This window comes from Mauremys mutica, chromosome 10 (genome assembly GCF_020497125.1).
Source record: "Mauremys mutica isolate MM-2020 ecotype Southern chromosome 10, ASM2049712v1, whole genome shotgun sequence".
NCBI classification, from domain to species: domain Eukaryota; kingdom Metazoa; phylum Chordata; order Testudines; family Geoemydidae; genus Mauremys; species Mauremys mutica.
In genome coordinates this window covers 58,988,781-59,007,183 of record NC_059081.1, presented here as the reverse complement: position 1 = coordinate 59,007,183, position 18,403 = coordinate 58,988,781, and the positions used below count along the sequence as shown (strand labels likewise).

General features: G+C 41.3%; 1 protein-coding gene across 1 annotated transcript in view; it reads right to left on the bottom strand.

Moving 5' to 3' along the window:
* NBEAL1 (neurobeachin like 1) overlaps positions 1-18,403 on the bottom strand; it is a 150,919-nt gene that overhangs the window by 85,278 nt on the left and 47,238 nt on the right. The window contains exons 9-13 of the mRNA XM_045033167.1: positions 17,871-17,977; positions 13,264-13,350; positions 11,716-11,799; positions 10,375-10,473; positions 9,670-10,253 (exon numbers count right to left, since the gene is read on the bottom strand). Of these exons, the coding sequence (XP_044889102.1) occupies positions 9,670-10,253; positions 10,375-10,473; positions 11,716-11,799; positions 13,264-13,350; positions 17,871-17,977 (961 nt within the window). The remainder of the gene's footprint in view (positions 1-9,669; positions 10,254-10,374; positions 10,474-11,715; positions 11,800-13,263; positions 13,351-17,870; positions 17,978-18,403) is intronic.

Here is an 18,403-nt window from a genome sequence, read left to right as displayed (position 1 = left end):
CGTCCCAGTTTCAACCCTTTAATGCAAAGTCCTTAATAATGAAACCTTTGTTAAGTAACAATGGAACATGTATTTTATTTTTACACGTGTGTTAGAAGTGGGGGAAACGGGGTGAATGGGGTATGTAACTGCAGAGGATAGTCAACGGTAACTGGGTAAAGAAACAGGGGCAGGTTCAGCTTCTCTGTAAAGAAACTGAACAGTCACAGGTCACGCTGCTCGCAGGTACTTGAAGAGTTCCTTGTCGCTGTCCAAGGCGCCTGTATAGGGCTTTATGAGCCAGGGCATTAGCGGGTAGGCTGGGTCCCCAAGGATCACTATAGGCATCTGCACATCCCCAACAGTTATTTTGTGGTCCGGGAAGAAACTACCTTCCTGCAGGTGTCTAAACAGACCACAGTTCCTGAAAACACGCGCGTCATGAACCTTGCCTGGCCACCCGACGTTGATGTTGGTAAAACGTCCCCTATGGTCCACCAGTGCTTGCAGCACCATTGAAAAGTAGCCCAATTTCTCAGCAGCTGACTGTGGAAGAGGTGGACGATAAGGTGCAAGGAGGTGAAAACGGCCATAACTGCAGCGGGCTCCATGCTCGCAGTGCTGTGGCGTCCGCGCTGTCACTGACCAGAAAAGTGCACGAACAGATTGCCCGCAGGCGCTTTCGGGGAGGGAGTGCATGATTGACAGTTCAATGATGACAGTTACCCAAAACCACCCTCAACACATTTTTCCCCCAGCAGGCATTGGGGGCTCTACCCAGCATTCCAATGGGCAGCGGGGACTGCGGGAACTGTGGGATAGCTTCCCACAGTGCACCGCTTCCAAAGTTGACGCTGGCCCCGTTAGTGTGGACTCACAAAGTCGAATTAGTGTCCTTAGTGTGGATACACAAATTCGACTTCGTAAGGTCGATTCCACAAATTCGAATTAAGTTGAATTGAACTACTCTTGTAGTGTAGACATACTCTTAGTCTTCTCTTCTCCAGACAAAACAAACCCAATTTTTTCAATCTTCCCTCCTGTTTTCTAGACCTTTAGTCATTTTTGTTACTCTTTGCTGGACTTTCTCCAATTTGACCACATCTTTCCTGAAATGTGGCACCCAGAACTGGACACAGTACTCCAGTTGAGGTCTAATCAGTGCGGGGTAGAGCAGAAGATTACTTCTCATGTCTTGCTTACAATACTCCTGCTAATACATCCCAGAATTGTGTTTGCTTTTTTTGCAACAGCGATACACTGTTGACTCATATTTAGCTTGTGATCCACTAAGGCCCCCAGATCGCTTTCTGCAGTACTCCTTCTAGGCAGTCATTTCCCATTTTGTATGTGTGCAACTGATTGTTCCTTCCTAAGTGGAGTACTTTGTGTTTGTCCTTAATATACTACCATGAAATGTTTTGACATCACATATTCTTAATTGTCAAAGTATCTCAGAAGTGATAACTGTTATCTATAGTTTTCCGTTGAAATTTGCTGACTACATCAGTCCCACACTGAAGATTGTGTACCAGTAGCAGTAGAATGCATGCCCACAGTTTGTATAGCATAGTGGGTAGATATAAATGAACCTGAAGTATTAATATAATGCTGCTTCATTTCTAAGCTATTGCAGATACAATGTAGCATCTAGTCTGCCAGCTAGAATGTTTTAATTTGTAATTGCCTATGTATGCAGTGCTAGCCTTTGAAATAGTCTAGGAACTAGCTTTTTAATTCAGTGACACTTATGCATAGGTCAGTATTACTGCTAAAGATGGGAATACACAGCTTCATATTATGAATATGCAAAGGCTATGAGAGAAAGAAGTGGCCTAACAAGAAATAGTGAAGAAAAAGTCCACAAACTAGTCTTGCCTTCTCACTTAAGAGGGAAAAAGAGCACGTTACAGATCTTATTATATGACAATCATATCCTGTGGCGCTTATCAACATATCTACTGGACTGCATGTAACATAGGATGTACACAACAAGTCTCTACTGAAAACAGAAGATGTTGGTGAAGAACAAATGGAGAGATTTGAAAGAGGTGCACTTGATTCTGATGGGACATATAGCCCAGTCAAGAAATCTGGCATCAAAACATTTACTGATATGGCCAAGATGACCAAATGTAAGAGGCAAGGGAAGAGAAATCACAGCAGCTGTCAGTTCAGAAGTTTTTTTTCTGCAGAGCCTTGTCCTTAGCAAGTTGTAGCGGTGATGTTTCAAGGGGAACTGTTCTTAGTCACCCAATAGGGTCTGTGCCTATGTTCCTCTTCCATGCTGATGGAACAATAAAAACCAAGTTCAATTAGGACATCAGCTGGAAGCGCTAAGCAGAAAGAATCCATGAGCTAAAAGCACACAACAAAGAAATGGAGATGCCAGGACAGTGTAGATCAGAGATTCCAGGGCTGTCATACAAATGATAGCTGGAGACAAATTTCCCACATTCAATGAACCAGCTGCTAAGTACTGAAGGAAGGTCCTAAAAGCAGCTGACAACGCTAATTCTGTAATCAAAGTCTGACAGATATGACAACAGTAACTCTGTGAAAACTGCAGAAAGACAGTGCTGGACATGATCTAAGATTGGATGCAAGAAATACCAGGTGATTGGTGGATGCCCTCTGTGCCACCATGGAAAAGTTTCTACACATGGCATCCAACAAGCAGTCACTTGTAAAATTCCTCTGTGAATCTAGGGTTCAAAAAGCACCTGAGAGCATAGGAGCACACTCAACACAAACACTCCTTCTTGCTGGAGGCTTTTCAAATGGTGAAGTAGCGAAGTCCATCACTAGTAGAGGTGGTGAAGAAGCCCAAGACTTGTATAGTACTCAAGAGGAAGAAGACACAAGGATGCTTCTGCATGCAGTATGTGTCAATATGGCTTTTGGGTTTCTTGGTGTCAAAAGAACCATAGTAAGGAGGCCACCTGATACAGATGTTTTCATCCTTGATGTTCACTACTTTCCAAAAATGAACACACAGATAACGTGGATTGAAACAGGCACCATTTCTAGCAAAACTGACAAGTGTCGCTTCATATCAGTGCATGCAATTTGTGATGCACTCACTCCTGATTTCTGTAACATACTTCCTGCAGCACATGCATGAATGGGATGTAATTCTGTACCATCCCTATTTGGTACTGGGAAAAAATTGTGTTTAATGTGAAAACAAAAGGAGCTTACTGCTTCAGAGATCTTGCCAAACTGGGAGAAAATAATGGACAAGTCAGAATTTCTGCAGCAAGGAAGTTGGCAGTAGTGCTGTGTGATCAGAGCGAGAAGGAAAAGGAGACCCACAGAGACCTGAATTGCTGGTGCCTAAATCTAGCCATCAAAAAAAGACAAGTCACTGGCCAAACTCCCACCATGTGAGGACAGTTTTGAAGAGCATTTCAAAAAAGCATCTTGACGAACAAAAATTTGGGTGTCTTCGCACACAGGTGAGCTGTATATTGGTTCACCATTCCAACATGGATGGAAAAATGTGTATGCTGAACTACTTCCTGTATTCTTCAAGGGCACAATGGCATCTGAGCTTCTATAAGACCTTATTTGTGCCTGTACCAGTAGGTGTTGCTGCACAATCAACTGTCTTTTCAGTCAGAGCAAAATTCCCTGCACAGAACTTCGTACGCACCAAGGCAACGAAAACTGGTTCCTCTTCCCATGCACTCTTGATAAATATCACAATGAAAAAGATGACAATAATGATGTTGACTAGAAATGTCACCAGTGCTATTACATTTCAATGATACCTATACAAATTTATTATTAGATTTTACTTTATCCTCTTGCAATACTTATTTCTAGAGGGATCGTTGAGGACCATCTGGCCCTCTGACTGCTAACCCATGCTAATCATACATATGAGGTATGACCATGAACAGATCAGAAGTGACTGCTGGGCTCTGGGAGTAAGGATGAAGGAGTTGGGGGCACAGGTGGCATTCTCTTCAATCCTTCTGGTCGAGGGTAGGGGTTCAAACAGAGACCAAGGCATCCTGGAGGTGAATCCCTGATGTCACCAGGAGGGCTTCAGCTTCCTTGACCATGGGATGCTGTTCCTGGAAGAAGGACTATTGAGCAGAGATGGGGACTATTGAGGAAGGGGAAAAATATCTTTGGATACAGACTGACTAACTTAGTGAGGTGGGCTTTAAACTAGGTTTGACAGGAGATAAAAGCCCACAGGTAAGTCAAAAACATGAAGACCTGGGTGAAGGGTCAGAATCTGGGGGGGGAGCATGGGCAATCACAGCTACGATGAGAGAAAGATAAGAGGGAACATAGAGGGGAAATCAAATCAGTATCTTAGATGTCTGTATACTAATGCAAGCAGTATGGGGAATAAACAGGAAGAACTAGAAATACAGTGAATAATCACAACTATGACAAAGTTGGCATCACAGAGACTTGGTGGGATAACACACATGACTGGAATATTGGTATAGAAGGGTACAGCTTGCTCAGATTATCCAACAAGTGCACTGGAGACAAGTTTTTGGAATGCACTGGAGACAATTTTTTGTTTCAGAAGGTGGAGAAAGCAGCTAGGAGAGAGGCAGTTCTAGAATTGATTTTGACAAATAGGGAGAAACTGGTTGAGAATTTGGAAGGCAGACTGGGTGAAAGTGATCATGAAATGATAAATGATTCGATGGAATGGTAGGAGGGAAAACAGCAGAATAAAAAGACCATGGATTTCAAGAAGGCAGACTTTAGCAAACTCAGCGTGTTGGTAGTAAGATCCCAGGGGAAGCAAGTCTAAGGGAAAAACAGTTCAAAAGAACTGGTAGTTTTTCCAAAGAGACATTATTAAGGGCACAGGAACAAATTATCCCACTGCGTAGGAAAGACAGGAAGTATGGCCAGAGACCACCCAGGTTTCAATGATCTGAAACTCAAAAAAGAGTCCTATAAAAAGTGGAAACTAGGTCAAATTATGAAGGATTAATACAAAAAAAACCCAACACAAGACTATAGGGACAAAATTAGAAAGGCCAAAGCACAAAATGAGATTAAACTAGCTAGAGACATAAAGGGTAACAAGAAAACATTCTACAAATACATTAGAAGCAAGAGGAAAACCAAGGACTGGGTCGGCCCATTACTCAATGAGAGGGGAAAGACAATAATAAAAAAATGTGGAAGTCACGTAAGTGCTAAATGCCTTTTTTCTTTCCGCTTTCACCAAAAAGGTTAGTAGTGATCAATGGTCTACCAAATAGTGAATGCCAGTGAAAATGAGGTAGAACTTGAGGCTAAAATAGGGAAAGAACAAGTTAAAAATTTTGTAGACAAGTTAAATGTCTTCAAGTCACCAGGGCCTGATTAAATGTATCCTAGAATACTCAAGGAGCTGACTGAGGAGGTATCTGAGCCATTAGTGATTATCTTCAAAAACTCATGGAAGACGGGAGAGATTCCAGAGGACTGGGTGGAGAGCAAATACAGTGCCAATCTATATAAAGGGGAATAAGGATAACCTCTAGTGTTACAGACCAGTCAGCTTAACTTCAGTACCCGGAAAGATAATCGAGCAAATAAGCAAGCAAGCAATCTGTAAACACCTAGAAGATAATAAGAGGATAACAGTCAACATGGATATGCCAAGGACAAATCACATCAAATTAACCTAATAGCTTCCTTTGACAGGGTAACAAACTAGATGGAGCTACTACAAGGTAGGTGCATAACTGATTGGAAAACCATTCCCAGAGAGTAATCATCAGTGGTTCACAGTCAAGCTCGAAGGACATATCCAGTGGGGTATTACTCCTGGGGGGATTCTGTGCCAATGCAAGGGCCCAGAATTCATATGGCCCGCATTTTTCTGTGCCCCCTGCAAAAATGCAAAAAAAATCTTCCAGGGGACACGCGCCTCTTCCCTGACAGCCCAGGCAGCGCGTCTGTTCCAGTGTACCTGCAGCAGCCTCAGAGATGGGAGAGGAGGGCTGGGCATGCGTGCCCGTGTGATCACCGCTGTGGGGAACCAGGACTAAGTATACATGTGTGTCAGTGACTGTACTCCTGGGGGGATTCTGCGGGACTGCGCGCTCGCAGCAGAAAACGTACGTTCCCCCAGACACACACATTTCCTGCTTTTCCCTGCAGAAAACAGCAGGGAAGCATTGCGGGGGCAGGGAGATGCAACCATGTGTGCAGTTTTGGGGGGGACAGAGATGAGGCATGGGGGGGCGCACAGGGTTTCATGCCACTGCCCCCTGCCCCTCCTCATTTCTGCAAACGCAGAGCTGCCCAGCTCGGGCTCTGCTGACTCTGCAGCTGAACGCAGCCTCCTGGGTCCAAGTGCCAGTTGTGCTCCCTTTCTGTGTTCTGGGAGCCTTCCTATTTTCTGTGGACCTGTGAGTTCCCGCGGTGAGGCTGGGCAAGCAGGGGAAGGCGGCTGAGGGGGTGGGGAAGGAAGGGCAGTGGAATAGGGCAGGGGGAGGGGTATGTGGGCACGAGGAGAGGGAGATGGAGAAGAAAAGGAGATAGTGGAATCATGGGGGGAAGTGGGATCCTGGCATGCGGCATCCCCTCGGCAGCAGCTCGGGCTCCCCCATTAAGCAGGCCCATCGAACCCTCACCCTGCCCCCTACACCTGAACCCCTCTGACAGGCGCCCCTACACCCAGATCCCCACGCCACTGAGCTCCAACCAGCTACACCTGGACCCCCACCCCATCAAGCCCCACTCCCCCTGCACCTGGACCCCCCACCGAATTCCCACACCCAGACCCCACTGCCAAATCCCATCTCCCACACACCCAGACCCCACCGCTGAGCCCAACACCATCACCTGGATCCCCTGCAGAGTCCCATTGCCCCTGCACTCAGAACCCCCCAACGAGCCCCTTTGAATCCAGCTCTCCCATTGAGCTGTCCACACTCATATTGCCCCACACAGAAACCTCTCACCCCACACAGGATCCCTCCACACTTGGATCCTGTTGGGCTCAGCCTGCCGACCCACATCTGGTGCACCTGGCACAGAGGGTCAGGGCCCCAGGGTGTTTCTGGGACAGACCCAGCCCTTGCACTGTGTCAGGGTCAGGTGCATCCTCACTGCTGAGTCCCTATACTGGGGGAGGTGGGAGCTGCACGGTGATCTTCCACTTCAATGCATCCAGTGGCCTGTGCTCCTCACTGCTATGCTGAAGCCACATTCATTTACTGACAAATAAAATTTGCAGAATTTTAAAATATTGTGCACATAATTTTTTATTTTTTGGCGCATAATTCCTTCAGGAGTATAGGTATTGCAGGGATTGGTCCTGGGTCTGGTTATGTTCAATATCTTCATAAATTATTATAGCATAGAGCATATACTCAATGTCTGACAATATCAAGAGGGGTTGCAAGTGCTTTGAAGGGTAGGATTAAAATCAAAATGATCCGGACAAACTAAAGAAATGATCTGAAGAAAATAGGATGAAATTCATGAAGGACAAATGCAAAGTGCTTTACTTAGGAAGGATCAATCAATTGCACATATACAAAATGGGAAATGACTGCCTAAGAAGGAGTACTGCAGAAAGAGATCTGGGGTGTACAGTGGCTCACAAGCTAAATATGAGTCAACAGTGTAACACTGTTGCAGAAAAAAGAGCAAACATCATTCTGGCATGTATCAGCAGAAGGGGTGTAAGCAAGACAGGAGAAGCAATTCTTCCACTCTACGCCACACTGACAAGGCCTCAATTCGAGAACTGCATCTAGTTCTGGGCACCACACTGCAGAAAGATGTGGATAAACTGGAGAACGTTCAGAGGAGGGCAACAAAAATGATTAAAGAAAACATGACCTATGAGGAAAGATTGGGTTTGTTTAGTCTGGAGAAGAAAAGACGGAGGGGACATAGTAACAGTTTTCAAGTATGTAAAAGATTGTTACAAGGAGGAGGATGAAAGATTGTTCTCCTTAAAATAGACAAGAAGCAATGAGCTTAAATTGCAGCAAGGGAGGTTTGCACTGGACATTAGGAAAAACTTCTTAACTGTCAGGGCAGTTAATCACTGGAACAAATTGCCTAGGGAGGTTGTAGAATCACTGTCATTGGAGGTTTTTAAGAACAAGTTAGACAAACACCTGTTAGGAATGGTCTAGTTATCACTTAGTCCTGCCTTGAGTGCAGGGGACTGGACTAGATGACCTACCGAGGTCCCTTCCATTCCCACAGTTCTACAATTGTTGTTGTGATACATTAAAATAAAAAAGTAATCCAATTTTACATCTTGAAATAATACGTAGAATCATTAAACTCACAGAAAAAATGCAAATATTTCAAAGTGGTCATTTTAATGTGTTGATGGTATCATTGTTCAGCCCCCACTTCTAAGGTAATGGCACTACTTGACAGCTCCACATCATACCTCATCTTAAAGTAGACATAATACATTTTCAAATGATGAATGCAGTGCATGTGTGTAGAGTGGGTACATTAAGTCGACCAAATCAGTGGTGTCTGCCCTTCACCTAATCTTGCACATAGAGACCACAAAGCATGGCGATAGCAGCTAGCTCAGTCTTTTCTGTTGTATATTTAAAAAAGCATTTTCCACTGAAACAAAGTAAAGAAAGCACGTGTGTTTTTAATCATTTATTTATTCTTGTTATCTATTTTCTATTTGCTATTATATTCCCTTCAGTCAAGCATTTTAGAACTTAATCTGAGTAGCCAACATCAATCCCTATCTGGCGAGCAGCATATGCAGAGTAACATAGGATACCCTCTCTCCACCATACACTAGAATACATCATATTCTAAATTCAATTTAATGACTAAACATGCAAACTACTATTCTAGAACCATCACGTCCAAATGCAGCTGCAGCCATTTCTCCTTATGCTATAATACCATTAGATTTCAGAAACTATGCAGGTTTAGGTCAGGATTGAATGGGAGACCTTTTTAAAAAATAAAAGAAATGGTGTGGGGAATTATGCAGATGGCACTTTTAACCAAGTCAGTACTATACTAATACCCCAGCATGATATTCTGGAGCGCTGTGCTGCTGGAGGGCCTGTAGTTCAGATAATAATCAGAAGTGGTCGTTTATATCTTAAAATGAGTCAATCTATGGCATTGGTTATATGAGAAAAGGGTTAAAGTGGTGTCTTGGCCAAATTCCAAACTCAGAAATTTCCCCCTGCAGTTCCAGTTAGAATAGGATATTTTTCAGATATTATCCTGAATGTTTGCACTTGTTTGCTATTGAACACCTGTGTTAACACTAGAGGCAGTTACATTGTATGGCCCCTATACATGACAAGAACTAACCATACTAATGCATGGTTACCTGTCTCAATTAGGGGGTCCTTTTTTCTTTTTTTAATGCCATCATGGATGAGAAAACATGTTAATATGCATTACTCAAATAATTTAATCTTAATATAGTTATAGAATTGCACCTTCCTATACACACTAGCAGTATAATTGTTCCAATACAGAAACCCTTAACCATGCATTTGCATGGCTATTCCTGTAGTATAGTCATGTCTTCGGTGGTGGATGAAGCCATTCCTGTTTACAAACTCAACCGATATTCAATTTATCAAGTATTTTGGTATGAAATGTGCTATAAAAATATAAGCATTGCTACCACGTATGCCATGGGATGCAGATTACCAAGAGATGTTCCTCCACACAAAGTAATCACAGTAAGCATACCTGTATAGTTGCTTCCTCTTGCCTCCTCCCTTGCTGGTGATGTCAGGTGTAACTTGGCCCTGGTCTAGGCATAGCCAAGCATTGAAGGAAAATGCAGAGCCTGGCCATTTGTGAATAGGTGGCACAGCAATTCCTGCCATGCTGGGGGACAAATTGAAATATTGCATCGCACTGTCCAGGCCTTGCTTCCGAGCCATTGCCAGAATTGCACGCATCACAGGGATGACGTAAGGGTGAGACTGCTTTGGTTCATTAGTCCTCAAGAGTCGTATTAGTCGATGCAGTTCTTCAGAGCTCATTGATTGACTTCCCAAAGAACCCTGGAGGGCAATCAGGTTCTCAGCACAAGTGCGATGGAGTGAAGAGTGGAAGTTTAATGTCTCAATGATGCGGATGCCCATGTTTGCATTGACACATGTGGCACGACTCTGCCTGTTAATACAGCAGATTCGCTTCAACCAATTTGAGATGAAGATCTGCAGGTCATGTGACTCTAGCTCTGGAAGCCACTGGATAAGCAGCAATAAGGGCTGGACATTGCTAATGCCCAAAATTCCAACAGACACGTGATCACCTTCAGCAGCCTGGAAAAAAAGAGCATAGAACACAACGATGAACTATTGGCCTACTACAACAAAACAAGAGCAGAAAAGCTGTCCAGAAGTTCAGCCATTTTAGATAATGTTCAAGGCAAGCACATCTCACCATATTCATAAGTTCTTCTAGCAACTCTCGCGAGGGCTGACCCAGAGATTTTAGTACTTCATAGATATGTGCATAACCAATCCGCTCTTTAAAGACCTCCTGAAGAGTTTAAAAAAATAGTAACATTAATAAAAGTATGCAGGGCAGTTGTAGCTGTGTCAGTTCAGCATTTTAGAGAGACAAGGTTGGGGAGGTAATTATTGGACCAACTTCTGTTGGGGATAATAAAAGAGACAGACACAACTAACTCCAGTCGCTAATTACTTACCTGCATTAATAGGGTCTCATCTAACACAAAACTAGCTTTATTGTTATGTTACCCTTTATGAGAACATACTACAAACCTTATCTAAAGGCTAAAGAACTTAAGGACAGTCTTTTGATTGACTTCAACGAGTTTTGGATTAGGCCCTATAGTTACAGTTTCATGACACTACTGCATACAATATTATGTCATGCAAAAATATATTCTATAGCTTAATAAATGTTTTAATTCTAGCTGGCAAATTACAACAGACATGCACAGGCACAGAGAAAACACCAATTGTTTTATTATATAGGTGCAGAAGCTGAAGTAGTATATAATCATTTTTGAGTAAAATAGTCTCCTAGAAAAATGTCTTGATTTAATAATATTTGAGAAATATTTGAGATAGAAACTTTATTAAATATGGGAAAGTATTCTGAAAACTGGTTACCTTGCACAGAATTTATGGAAAACAACTCTCAAGCAGTAAAATCTACACAGTTATATACATCTATTATTAGTTAATGAACAGCAGTTACATCCTATTAAGTGAATTCCCTTCTCTTTGCATGGGCATTTTCAATTGTTATCTGTACAATGTGGAATACACATTTTTAAATATGAGTGAATTGGTTGGAAGAAACAAGATTTTATGTGAAGTGCTTCTGGAATAAAGTAGCGAGAGGCAAAAAAGTCACTGGTGAAAAATTCACATAAAATGTGGAGTATAGAGGTATCCCTTCAAACATTCATGGAACTTAGCGCAATTTTCATTTCAGGAAAAGTTGTCAGAGAATATTACTTTACACTCGGTTTTTAAAGTTTCTGTTTTTTATTAACCAGTCAAATTAGCTCTAATCCCAGAAATCATGTTCCAACTTCACATAAAATTAAATTAATGTCCAGCCCAAATGATGATGTAGTCCATAAGAGGAGCATGAGGAAGAAAAGCACAAAGGGTTTCTTGATCTGGTTGGGGCCTGCTGTCTACTATTACTAATAATAAACAATTCTTCTAGGTTTTACATTAAAATGTTGAACAAGAAATCAGAAAGATGGCTGCCATAAACAGACCTATGCGTGTATATGCTTACCTTCGCAGCTGGAGATTTGTGCAACACTGCTGTAAGGGCTTGAATGGTGGATACTGCCAAGCAATCTAGTTGTCCCTGAAACACCTGAAAGCAGCAGAGACAGGTGTTACTTACAAACATATTAAACAGAATTCTGCTCTGAAGGGTACTCTTTGCACTTCTGCCAGGATGAAAACCAAAGTTAATTAACATGCTTTACAATCATCTCCCCACCAACATGGATTTCATGACACCACAACCTACAAGAAAGGACACAATGACAGAAAACTAGCCATGTAGTTCAAGAAGAGGAAAGAAGCGTTCACACACATTACAGTAAAAGGTTCTGATGGACAAATGTACAAACTTTCCTCATGCTGTTAATGGACAATCTCAAGAGGGAGGGAGGAAAAGAAAGTAACAACCCCTTGTACTGTATGTGTGCACTGCAGAGTATATAGCTTTCTGACAATCAGTTCTTTAACAAATGGAGATGAACATCATTTTAATCTCAGTGCAGGCTCCTGCACACACCAAAGCAACACACACACACACTAGAAGTGATTAGTTATACCAGCACAGTCCAATAACTTCATCGCCTCTTACATCCATCCTAGAGGATGACACTCTACTTTCAAACCAAATAAGTCTCAAATAATTCTTTTCCTTTTATGTTTTCTATTAGTTAATTCCTCTGAATACTGATATTTTTCATGATAATTTATGAACAGAAAATTATGTGCCATATATCAGCAGGTCCCTTTGTAAACTTGACCAGTGGAACTATGCAAATGAACAGACACCATGTGACAGTCTCTGAAATAATATATTGCATATTGGACAATGAGAAGTTAGTGAATAAATGTTTACATGCAGATCCTCACACTGAGTTACCAACAGGATTGGCTATTTTTAAACAGAATCAACATTTCTAGACTACATACTTTCATGTGCTCAGCACTGCATTGTCTATTTAAATGAGAACAAATCAGTAACAATCTCCACACTCCTATAAGGAGTGATACAATAAGAATTTGCATTTGATGTTTTCCATTATGCTAATGGAAATTCAAGACAACAGACTCTTCTCACCTCCCACATTCAGCCTGTCCATTGTATTGTGATCATCTGTTCTTGATGACAAGCAAAGAATCAGGACATCAACTACAACCATACAGATTCACAAACAAAGCCCCAGAACCCAAAAGACCAGCGTGCTGAGACAGAAGCAAAAAAGAAAAAACGAAATCACCACCAGGTTGATAGCATTGATACTGGGATTCTATTCCTGTACTTCACCCTCCTCAGATTAAAAGGAGCAAAATTTGTACTTGATATTTTTAAAATACCTACAACTTGAAGCATCTCCATACATGTGAAGTCATGGGTGTAATTTGCTTATCATAAAAGATTACTTTCCAAAGACAACATGCATAGGTCTCTGCAGCAGTCTGAATTCATCCAGCTGCAGCAGTTTCAGGAGGATGGATAAGGTAAAGTACAGGAATCACTTTTCCCACTGACTTCTACTCTGTCTTGGCTTCAAGTGAAGCAAAATTATGTAGGTACCTGGTCCTCATTCATTTCTGTCAGTAATTTGTTGGCAAGGTCTTTTTCACTCTTGTCTGCCACCTTATTGTTAGCATTTAAAAACAGCTGTTAGAAACAGAGACAAGAATAATGGAAAGAGGTGCATTAAACATTACCTGCAGCTAATATCGTGAAGCCTGGGATTAATTTATGTTTCACATACAGCATACATGATCTCACACTGGTGAGTTACACAATTCTTAACAAATATCAGTCATTTGTTAATTCTTCCAATATTGCATCAAACTATTGTTAATTATTCATTAGCTTATTCTGTTTTCCAGAAATAAACCAAAAGATGTAATTGCTGAGACATGGAAACGGTACTAATTACAAGTTATTTTTGTTACTGGCTTAGTGTTCTTAGATGCATGGCAACCAAGCGCAGGACTGGAGGCTCTCAACATTCACATTAAAAAAGGAGGGAGGACGATTGTAAGACATTAGAAATGTGAAGGCAAGAGGGAAGCACAGCCTCCTAGTTTCTCTACTTATGTTTCATCTTGCAGGAGGGCTGAAGTGACACTAACAATCTAGAGAAGCCTGCTGTACAACACTTCAGAATCCAGAGATAGCGATGGCAGCAGCTTTGTGAGGGACACAATCTTCAAGACTGGAAGGACTGGGGGAAATTTTCAGTCATCCTGATGAGTTGGCAGCTTGGCAAGAACTTTAACTCAGTCACCCAAGGATGGATCTATTCTGAAGCTTTGCCCTCTTCTGCTTTTAGATTGCGAGTCAAGAGGCTCTTAGAAATACATAGTTTTCCAGACCAAGTAATTAAAAAAAGACTCTTGAAAACAGAGGAGAGTGACAGCTTGTCACATTTCAGAGAAAATATCCAACAGGAAAATGAAATGGTATGCAAAAAACTATTTTTTAAAACCACTTCTTTTGTACTCACTGAAGATTGTGTGTTCAGTATATGGAACCTCACTCTGTAATCAAGGGCAAACACAGGACAACAATCAAAGATACTACTCTGCATTAAAAAAGTATTAAAAACCCCACAAAGTTAGAAACATTGCTTAGTTTGAAAGGCATCTGTCATGACCAAAGCTGTTATACTTTTGTTAACACTGCAAAATAGCTACAATATGGGGAGAGAATTACACCATTAGCAACTGAAGATAAAATTATGAACAGGAGGCAAGAACAGACATAGAAAAAACAAACTCATTCTAACTCATTTCCCATAACAGATATATAGAAGAGAAAAATAAGCAACTAGAGATTTTAAAACCATGTATTTATTAAAATGCCCAAGCAGATGGCTCTCTCTGGTTTTGAATTCTTGTATCCAGAAGACTATTCATAGAAGAATAATGTTTTCTTCACCCCACATAAGGCTGGGCAGAATAACCACTGCTATTCTTCAAATTTGATCTATATTTAAGGAAAGTTTCCTATCAATATAAAATGCTCAAGATACATGAAGACGCAGTGTCAGATGTTCTTAGTGTACCAATAAAACCCCTTTCAACAGCTATAAAGTGAAACCTCAGTTACCTCAACATTCCAGGGGACAGCCCTGAATAAACTGGGTTTCAGATCAACATCTGAACTGGCTGAACAGCTTTCAAAAAAAACCTCATGTTCTGGGTCCCCAGCCCCAAAGAAGAGTAAAGAGAAGACATCTCTCTTCTATAAGCTTTGAATTCTTTAGCTGAAGTTCATCTATCTTCTCTGAAGACAATCTGCAAAGCTGAAGACAATTTTGAGGTAAGATCAGAAATATGCCTCTATTATGTGGCTCCTGGGAGTATTCACAATAGAAATCAGTTTTGATTTCTTTTTTTACTCCCTCCCCTCTCTGCAAGTCTCCTAGTCTCCAGGTTCATAGACACGCAACACATTCTATTGTGTCAAGAACAACTGCTGACTCTTCTGTTATCTGTGGAGTTATACATTGGGGGGGGGGGGTCACCAGCAAACCCAGAAGTGTGGCAGATTTTCAAGAATGAGGAAAAAATATTTTTAGCAAGATTCTACCTGGTTAGTGGAGGCATTTGACAAAAGAAGTGTACTAACCTCACAACTGACTTCATCTTTGTAGTCAGCCTCTGAAGAGCGTTGCACTATATGTGGAAAACACATGACCTTGTCCTTGGGGTCATTTAGAGTGTAAAAAAGCAAAACACTTGCACAAATTTGACAACACCGAAGAACCCCTCTGTGTAATAATAGTAGTAATATACAAGCCAATATACAATACAGAGGTCTGACTCAGTGAAGAGTTCTGATGACAAAAGGGTAGAGTGAAATTCAAGGAGAGAAGAACGGTTAGAACACAGGCTTAATGCTGCTGGCCTTGAAGTCAATGGAGCAGGCCTAGAGTGCCCATGAACCAGCTAAATAATACCATCATACGATAATGTAAGAATCAGGCTAGAAAAACATAAATCTCTCTTTTGTAGCAGCATCGCAAAGAGTGTAAGATCAGTACAGTAACAGGTACAGATTCCTAAAAGGAAGTGCAAAAAAACCTTGGTAAGGCCAAATAATGTACTTTTAAAATAAGTTAAAAACACAAACACGATACAACACACTCAGTATGGTTCCCACTGAAGTCAATCAGAATTTTGTCCCTGACTTAAATCAATGTAAGAAAGACTAGGTCAAAATTTGCATGTGGGCATTTTAAAGTACTGTTGCATTCAAATATTCTCTGACTAAATGGAATATTGTACAATAATTCACACATTGTAGCTAGCATTAAATTATCTAGAAGTGTTCAATACAGCCACGTCAACAACTTGCATTGTGAAGACAAAACAGAAATGAAATATGAAACTCCAGGAAGTTAGGCAGTATTCATATTTATGTAGTTTTTTATTTGGGAAAAATTTATCTTATAAAAGCATAACAACTTCAGTGAAAGGCGCTGGCTTACAATCAATGGTCATCTGGGATTAATATGGAATCAGAGAAAGTAGGAAATATGAATACTATGTCCTTTCTAAAAAGGAAAGGCATCCAAGAAGAGCATTTTGTAACAAATTAAATTCATTCCTAATCTCAGCTATGCAGGAATTCAGACCAAGTATTCTGAAACCCTTGCAACTGAACACCAGTGATGATGATGATGATTTTTTTTTTTTTTTTAAAAAGACAACTGGCTAGATCGTCAGGCCCAACGGTTAGTCATCAATGGCTCGATATCTAGTTGGCAGCCGGTATCAAGCGGAGTGCCCCAGGGGTCGGTCCTGGGGATGGTTTTGTTCAACATCTTCATTAATTATCTGGATGATGGGATGGATTGCACCCTCAGCAAGTTCGCGGGTGACACTAAGCTGCGGGGGAGAGGTAGATGTGCTGGAGGGTAGGGATAGGGTCCAGAGTGACCTAGATAAATTGGAGGATTAGGCAAAAAAAATCTGATGACGTCCAACAAGGACAAGTGCAGTCCTGCACATAAGATGGAAGAATCTCATGCACTGCTACAGGCTGGGGACCAACTGGCTAAGCAGCAGTTCTGCAGAAAAGGACCTGGGGATTACAGTGGACATGAAGCTGCATATGAGTCAACAGTGTGCCCTTGTTGCCAAGAAGGCTAATGGCATATTGGGTTGCATTAGTAGGAGCATTGCCAGCAGATCGAGGGAAGTGATTATTCCCCTCTATTTGGCACTGGTGAGGCCACACCTGGAGTACTGAGTCCAGTTTTGGGCCCCCCACTACAGAAAGAATGTGAACAAATTGGAAAGTCTCCAGCGGAGGGCAATGAAAATGATTAGGGGGCTGGGGCACATGACTTATGAGGAGAGGCTAAGGGAACTGGGATTATTTAGTCTGCAGAAGAGAAGAGTGAGGGGTGATTTGATAGCAGCCTTCAACTACCTGAAGGGGGGTTCCAGAGAGGATGGAGCTCGGCTTTTCTCAGTGGCGGCTGATGATAAAACAAGGAGCAATGGTCTCAAGTTGCAGTGGGGGAGGTGAAGGTTGGATATTAGGAAACACTGTTACACTAGGAGGAAGGTGAAGCACTGGAATGGATTATCTAGGGAGGAGGTGAAATCTCCATCCTTGGAGGTTTTTACGGCCCGGCTTGACTAAGCCCTGGCTAGGATGATTTAGTTGGGGTTGGTCTTGCTTTGAGCAAGGGGTTGGACTAGATGACCTCCTGAGATCTCTTCCAACCCTAATCTTCTATGATTCTATGAAAAGGAGAAATGCATCCCTCAAATTAGAAATCAATCCACCATCTGCTAGCAGTTATAAGTGACTTCTCATAGTAGGAAAGATTGATTCTGACACCAAGCTAAACAAAATTTAGAGACAGATTAGAGTATATACAAGCATTTCTCAAAGAGAATTTGTGAGCATTCACTACTCAGTGTCTTATCAATACAAGCATGGTTAATATATTTGGAAGACAAGATGTACTTCTACTTCATAAATTACACATAGTTATAGAGTCTGAAACATTCACCAGGACAGTGGTACAAGTCCAATACTTGATACTCATAAGGATTATATTTAATTTAGAGCCAAGATACAAAGATGATTTACACAACTGAACTCTTACAAGAAGCCCAACATTTTGTTGAGATCAGAAATAAGAAGTTCTTAATAATGGAACGTACCTTGCAGTTCTGCAGCAGTCGGATGAGATGCTCAAAGCAGTTACTATTAAGGAAAATGGCCTGCAGAACAGGCCTATCAGTGCAGTCTAACATGGCTGTGATGGTGTCTATCAAAATAAAAATAAACATCACAAAAATAAATAGTTACACTAATCCTTAAGCATTTTTTTTTAACATTATACTGCTGACAAATTTAGAAACACTACATAGAAGACTCCATGGAAAAATGTTATGCACTGAGAACCATAGTTAAAAAATTATGAATGCTTTGATAAACACTGAAGTGAATTCCAGCATAAAATACCAGGCCTTGAGCAAAACATTCTGAAGCAGCAGAAACCAACATGTAATCTACTTATCTGGAGGAAACTTCAGCTACGGAATATATTCAATTGTTCTGAGGCTCTGTTTAAAATCACTGTCATTTTCACCTATATAAGAAGCATACCTTCTTATTTAAAATATGTATAAATATCTGCTTCCTCATCAACCAGTTATTCCTCAACATTCTGAAGCAGTCTTATTTTGTTTGC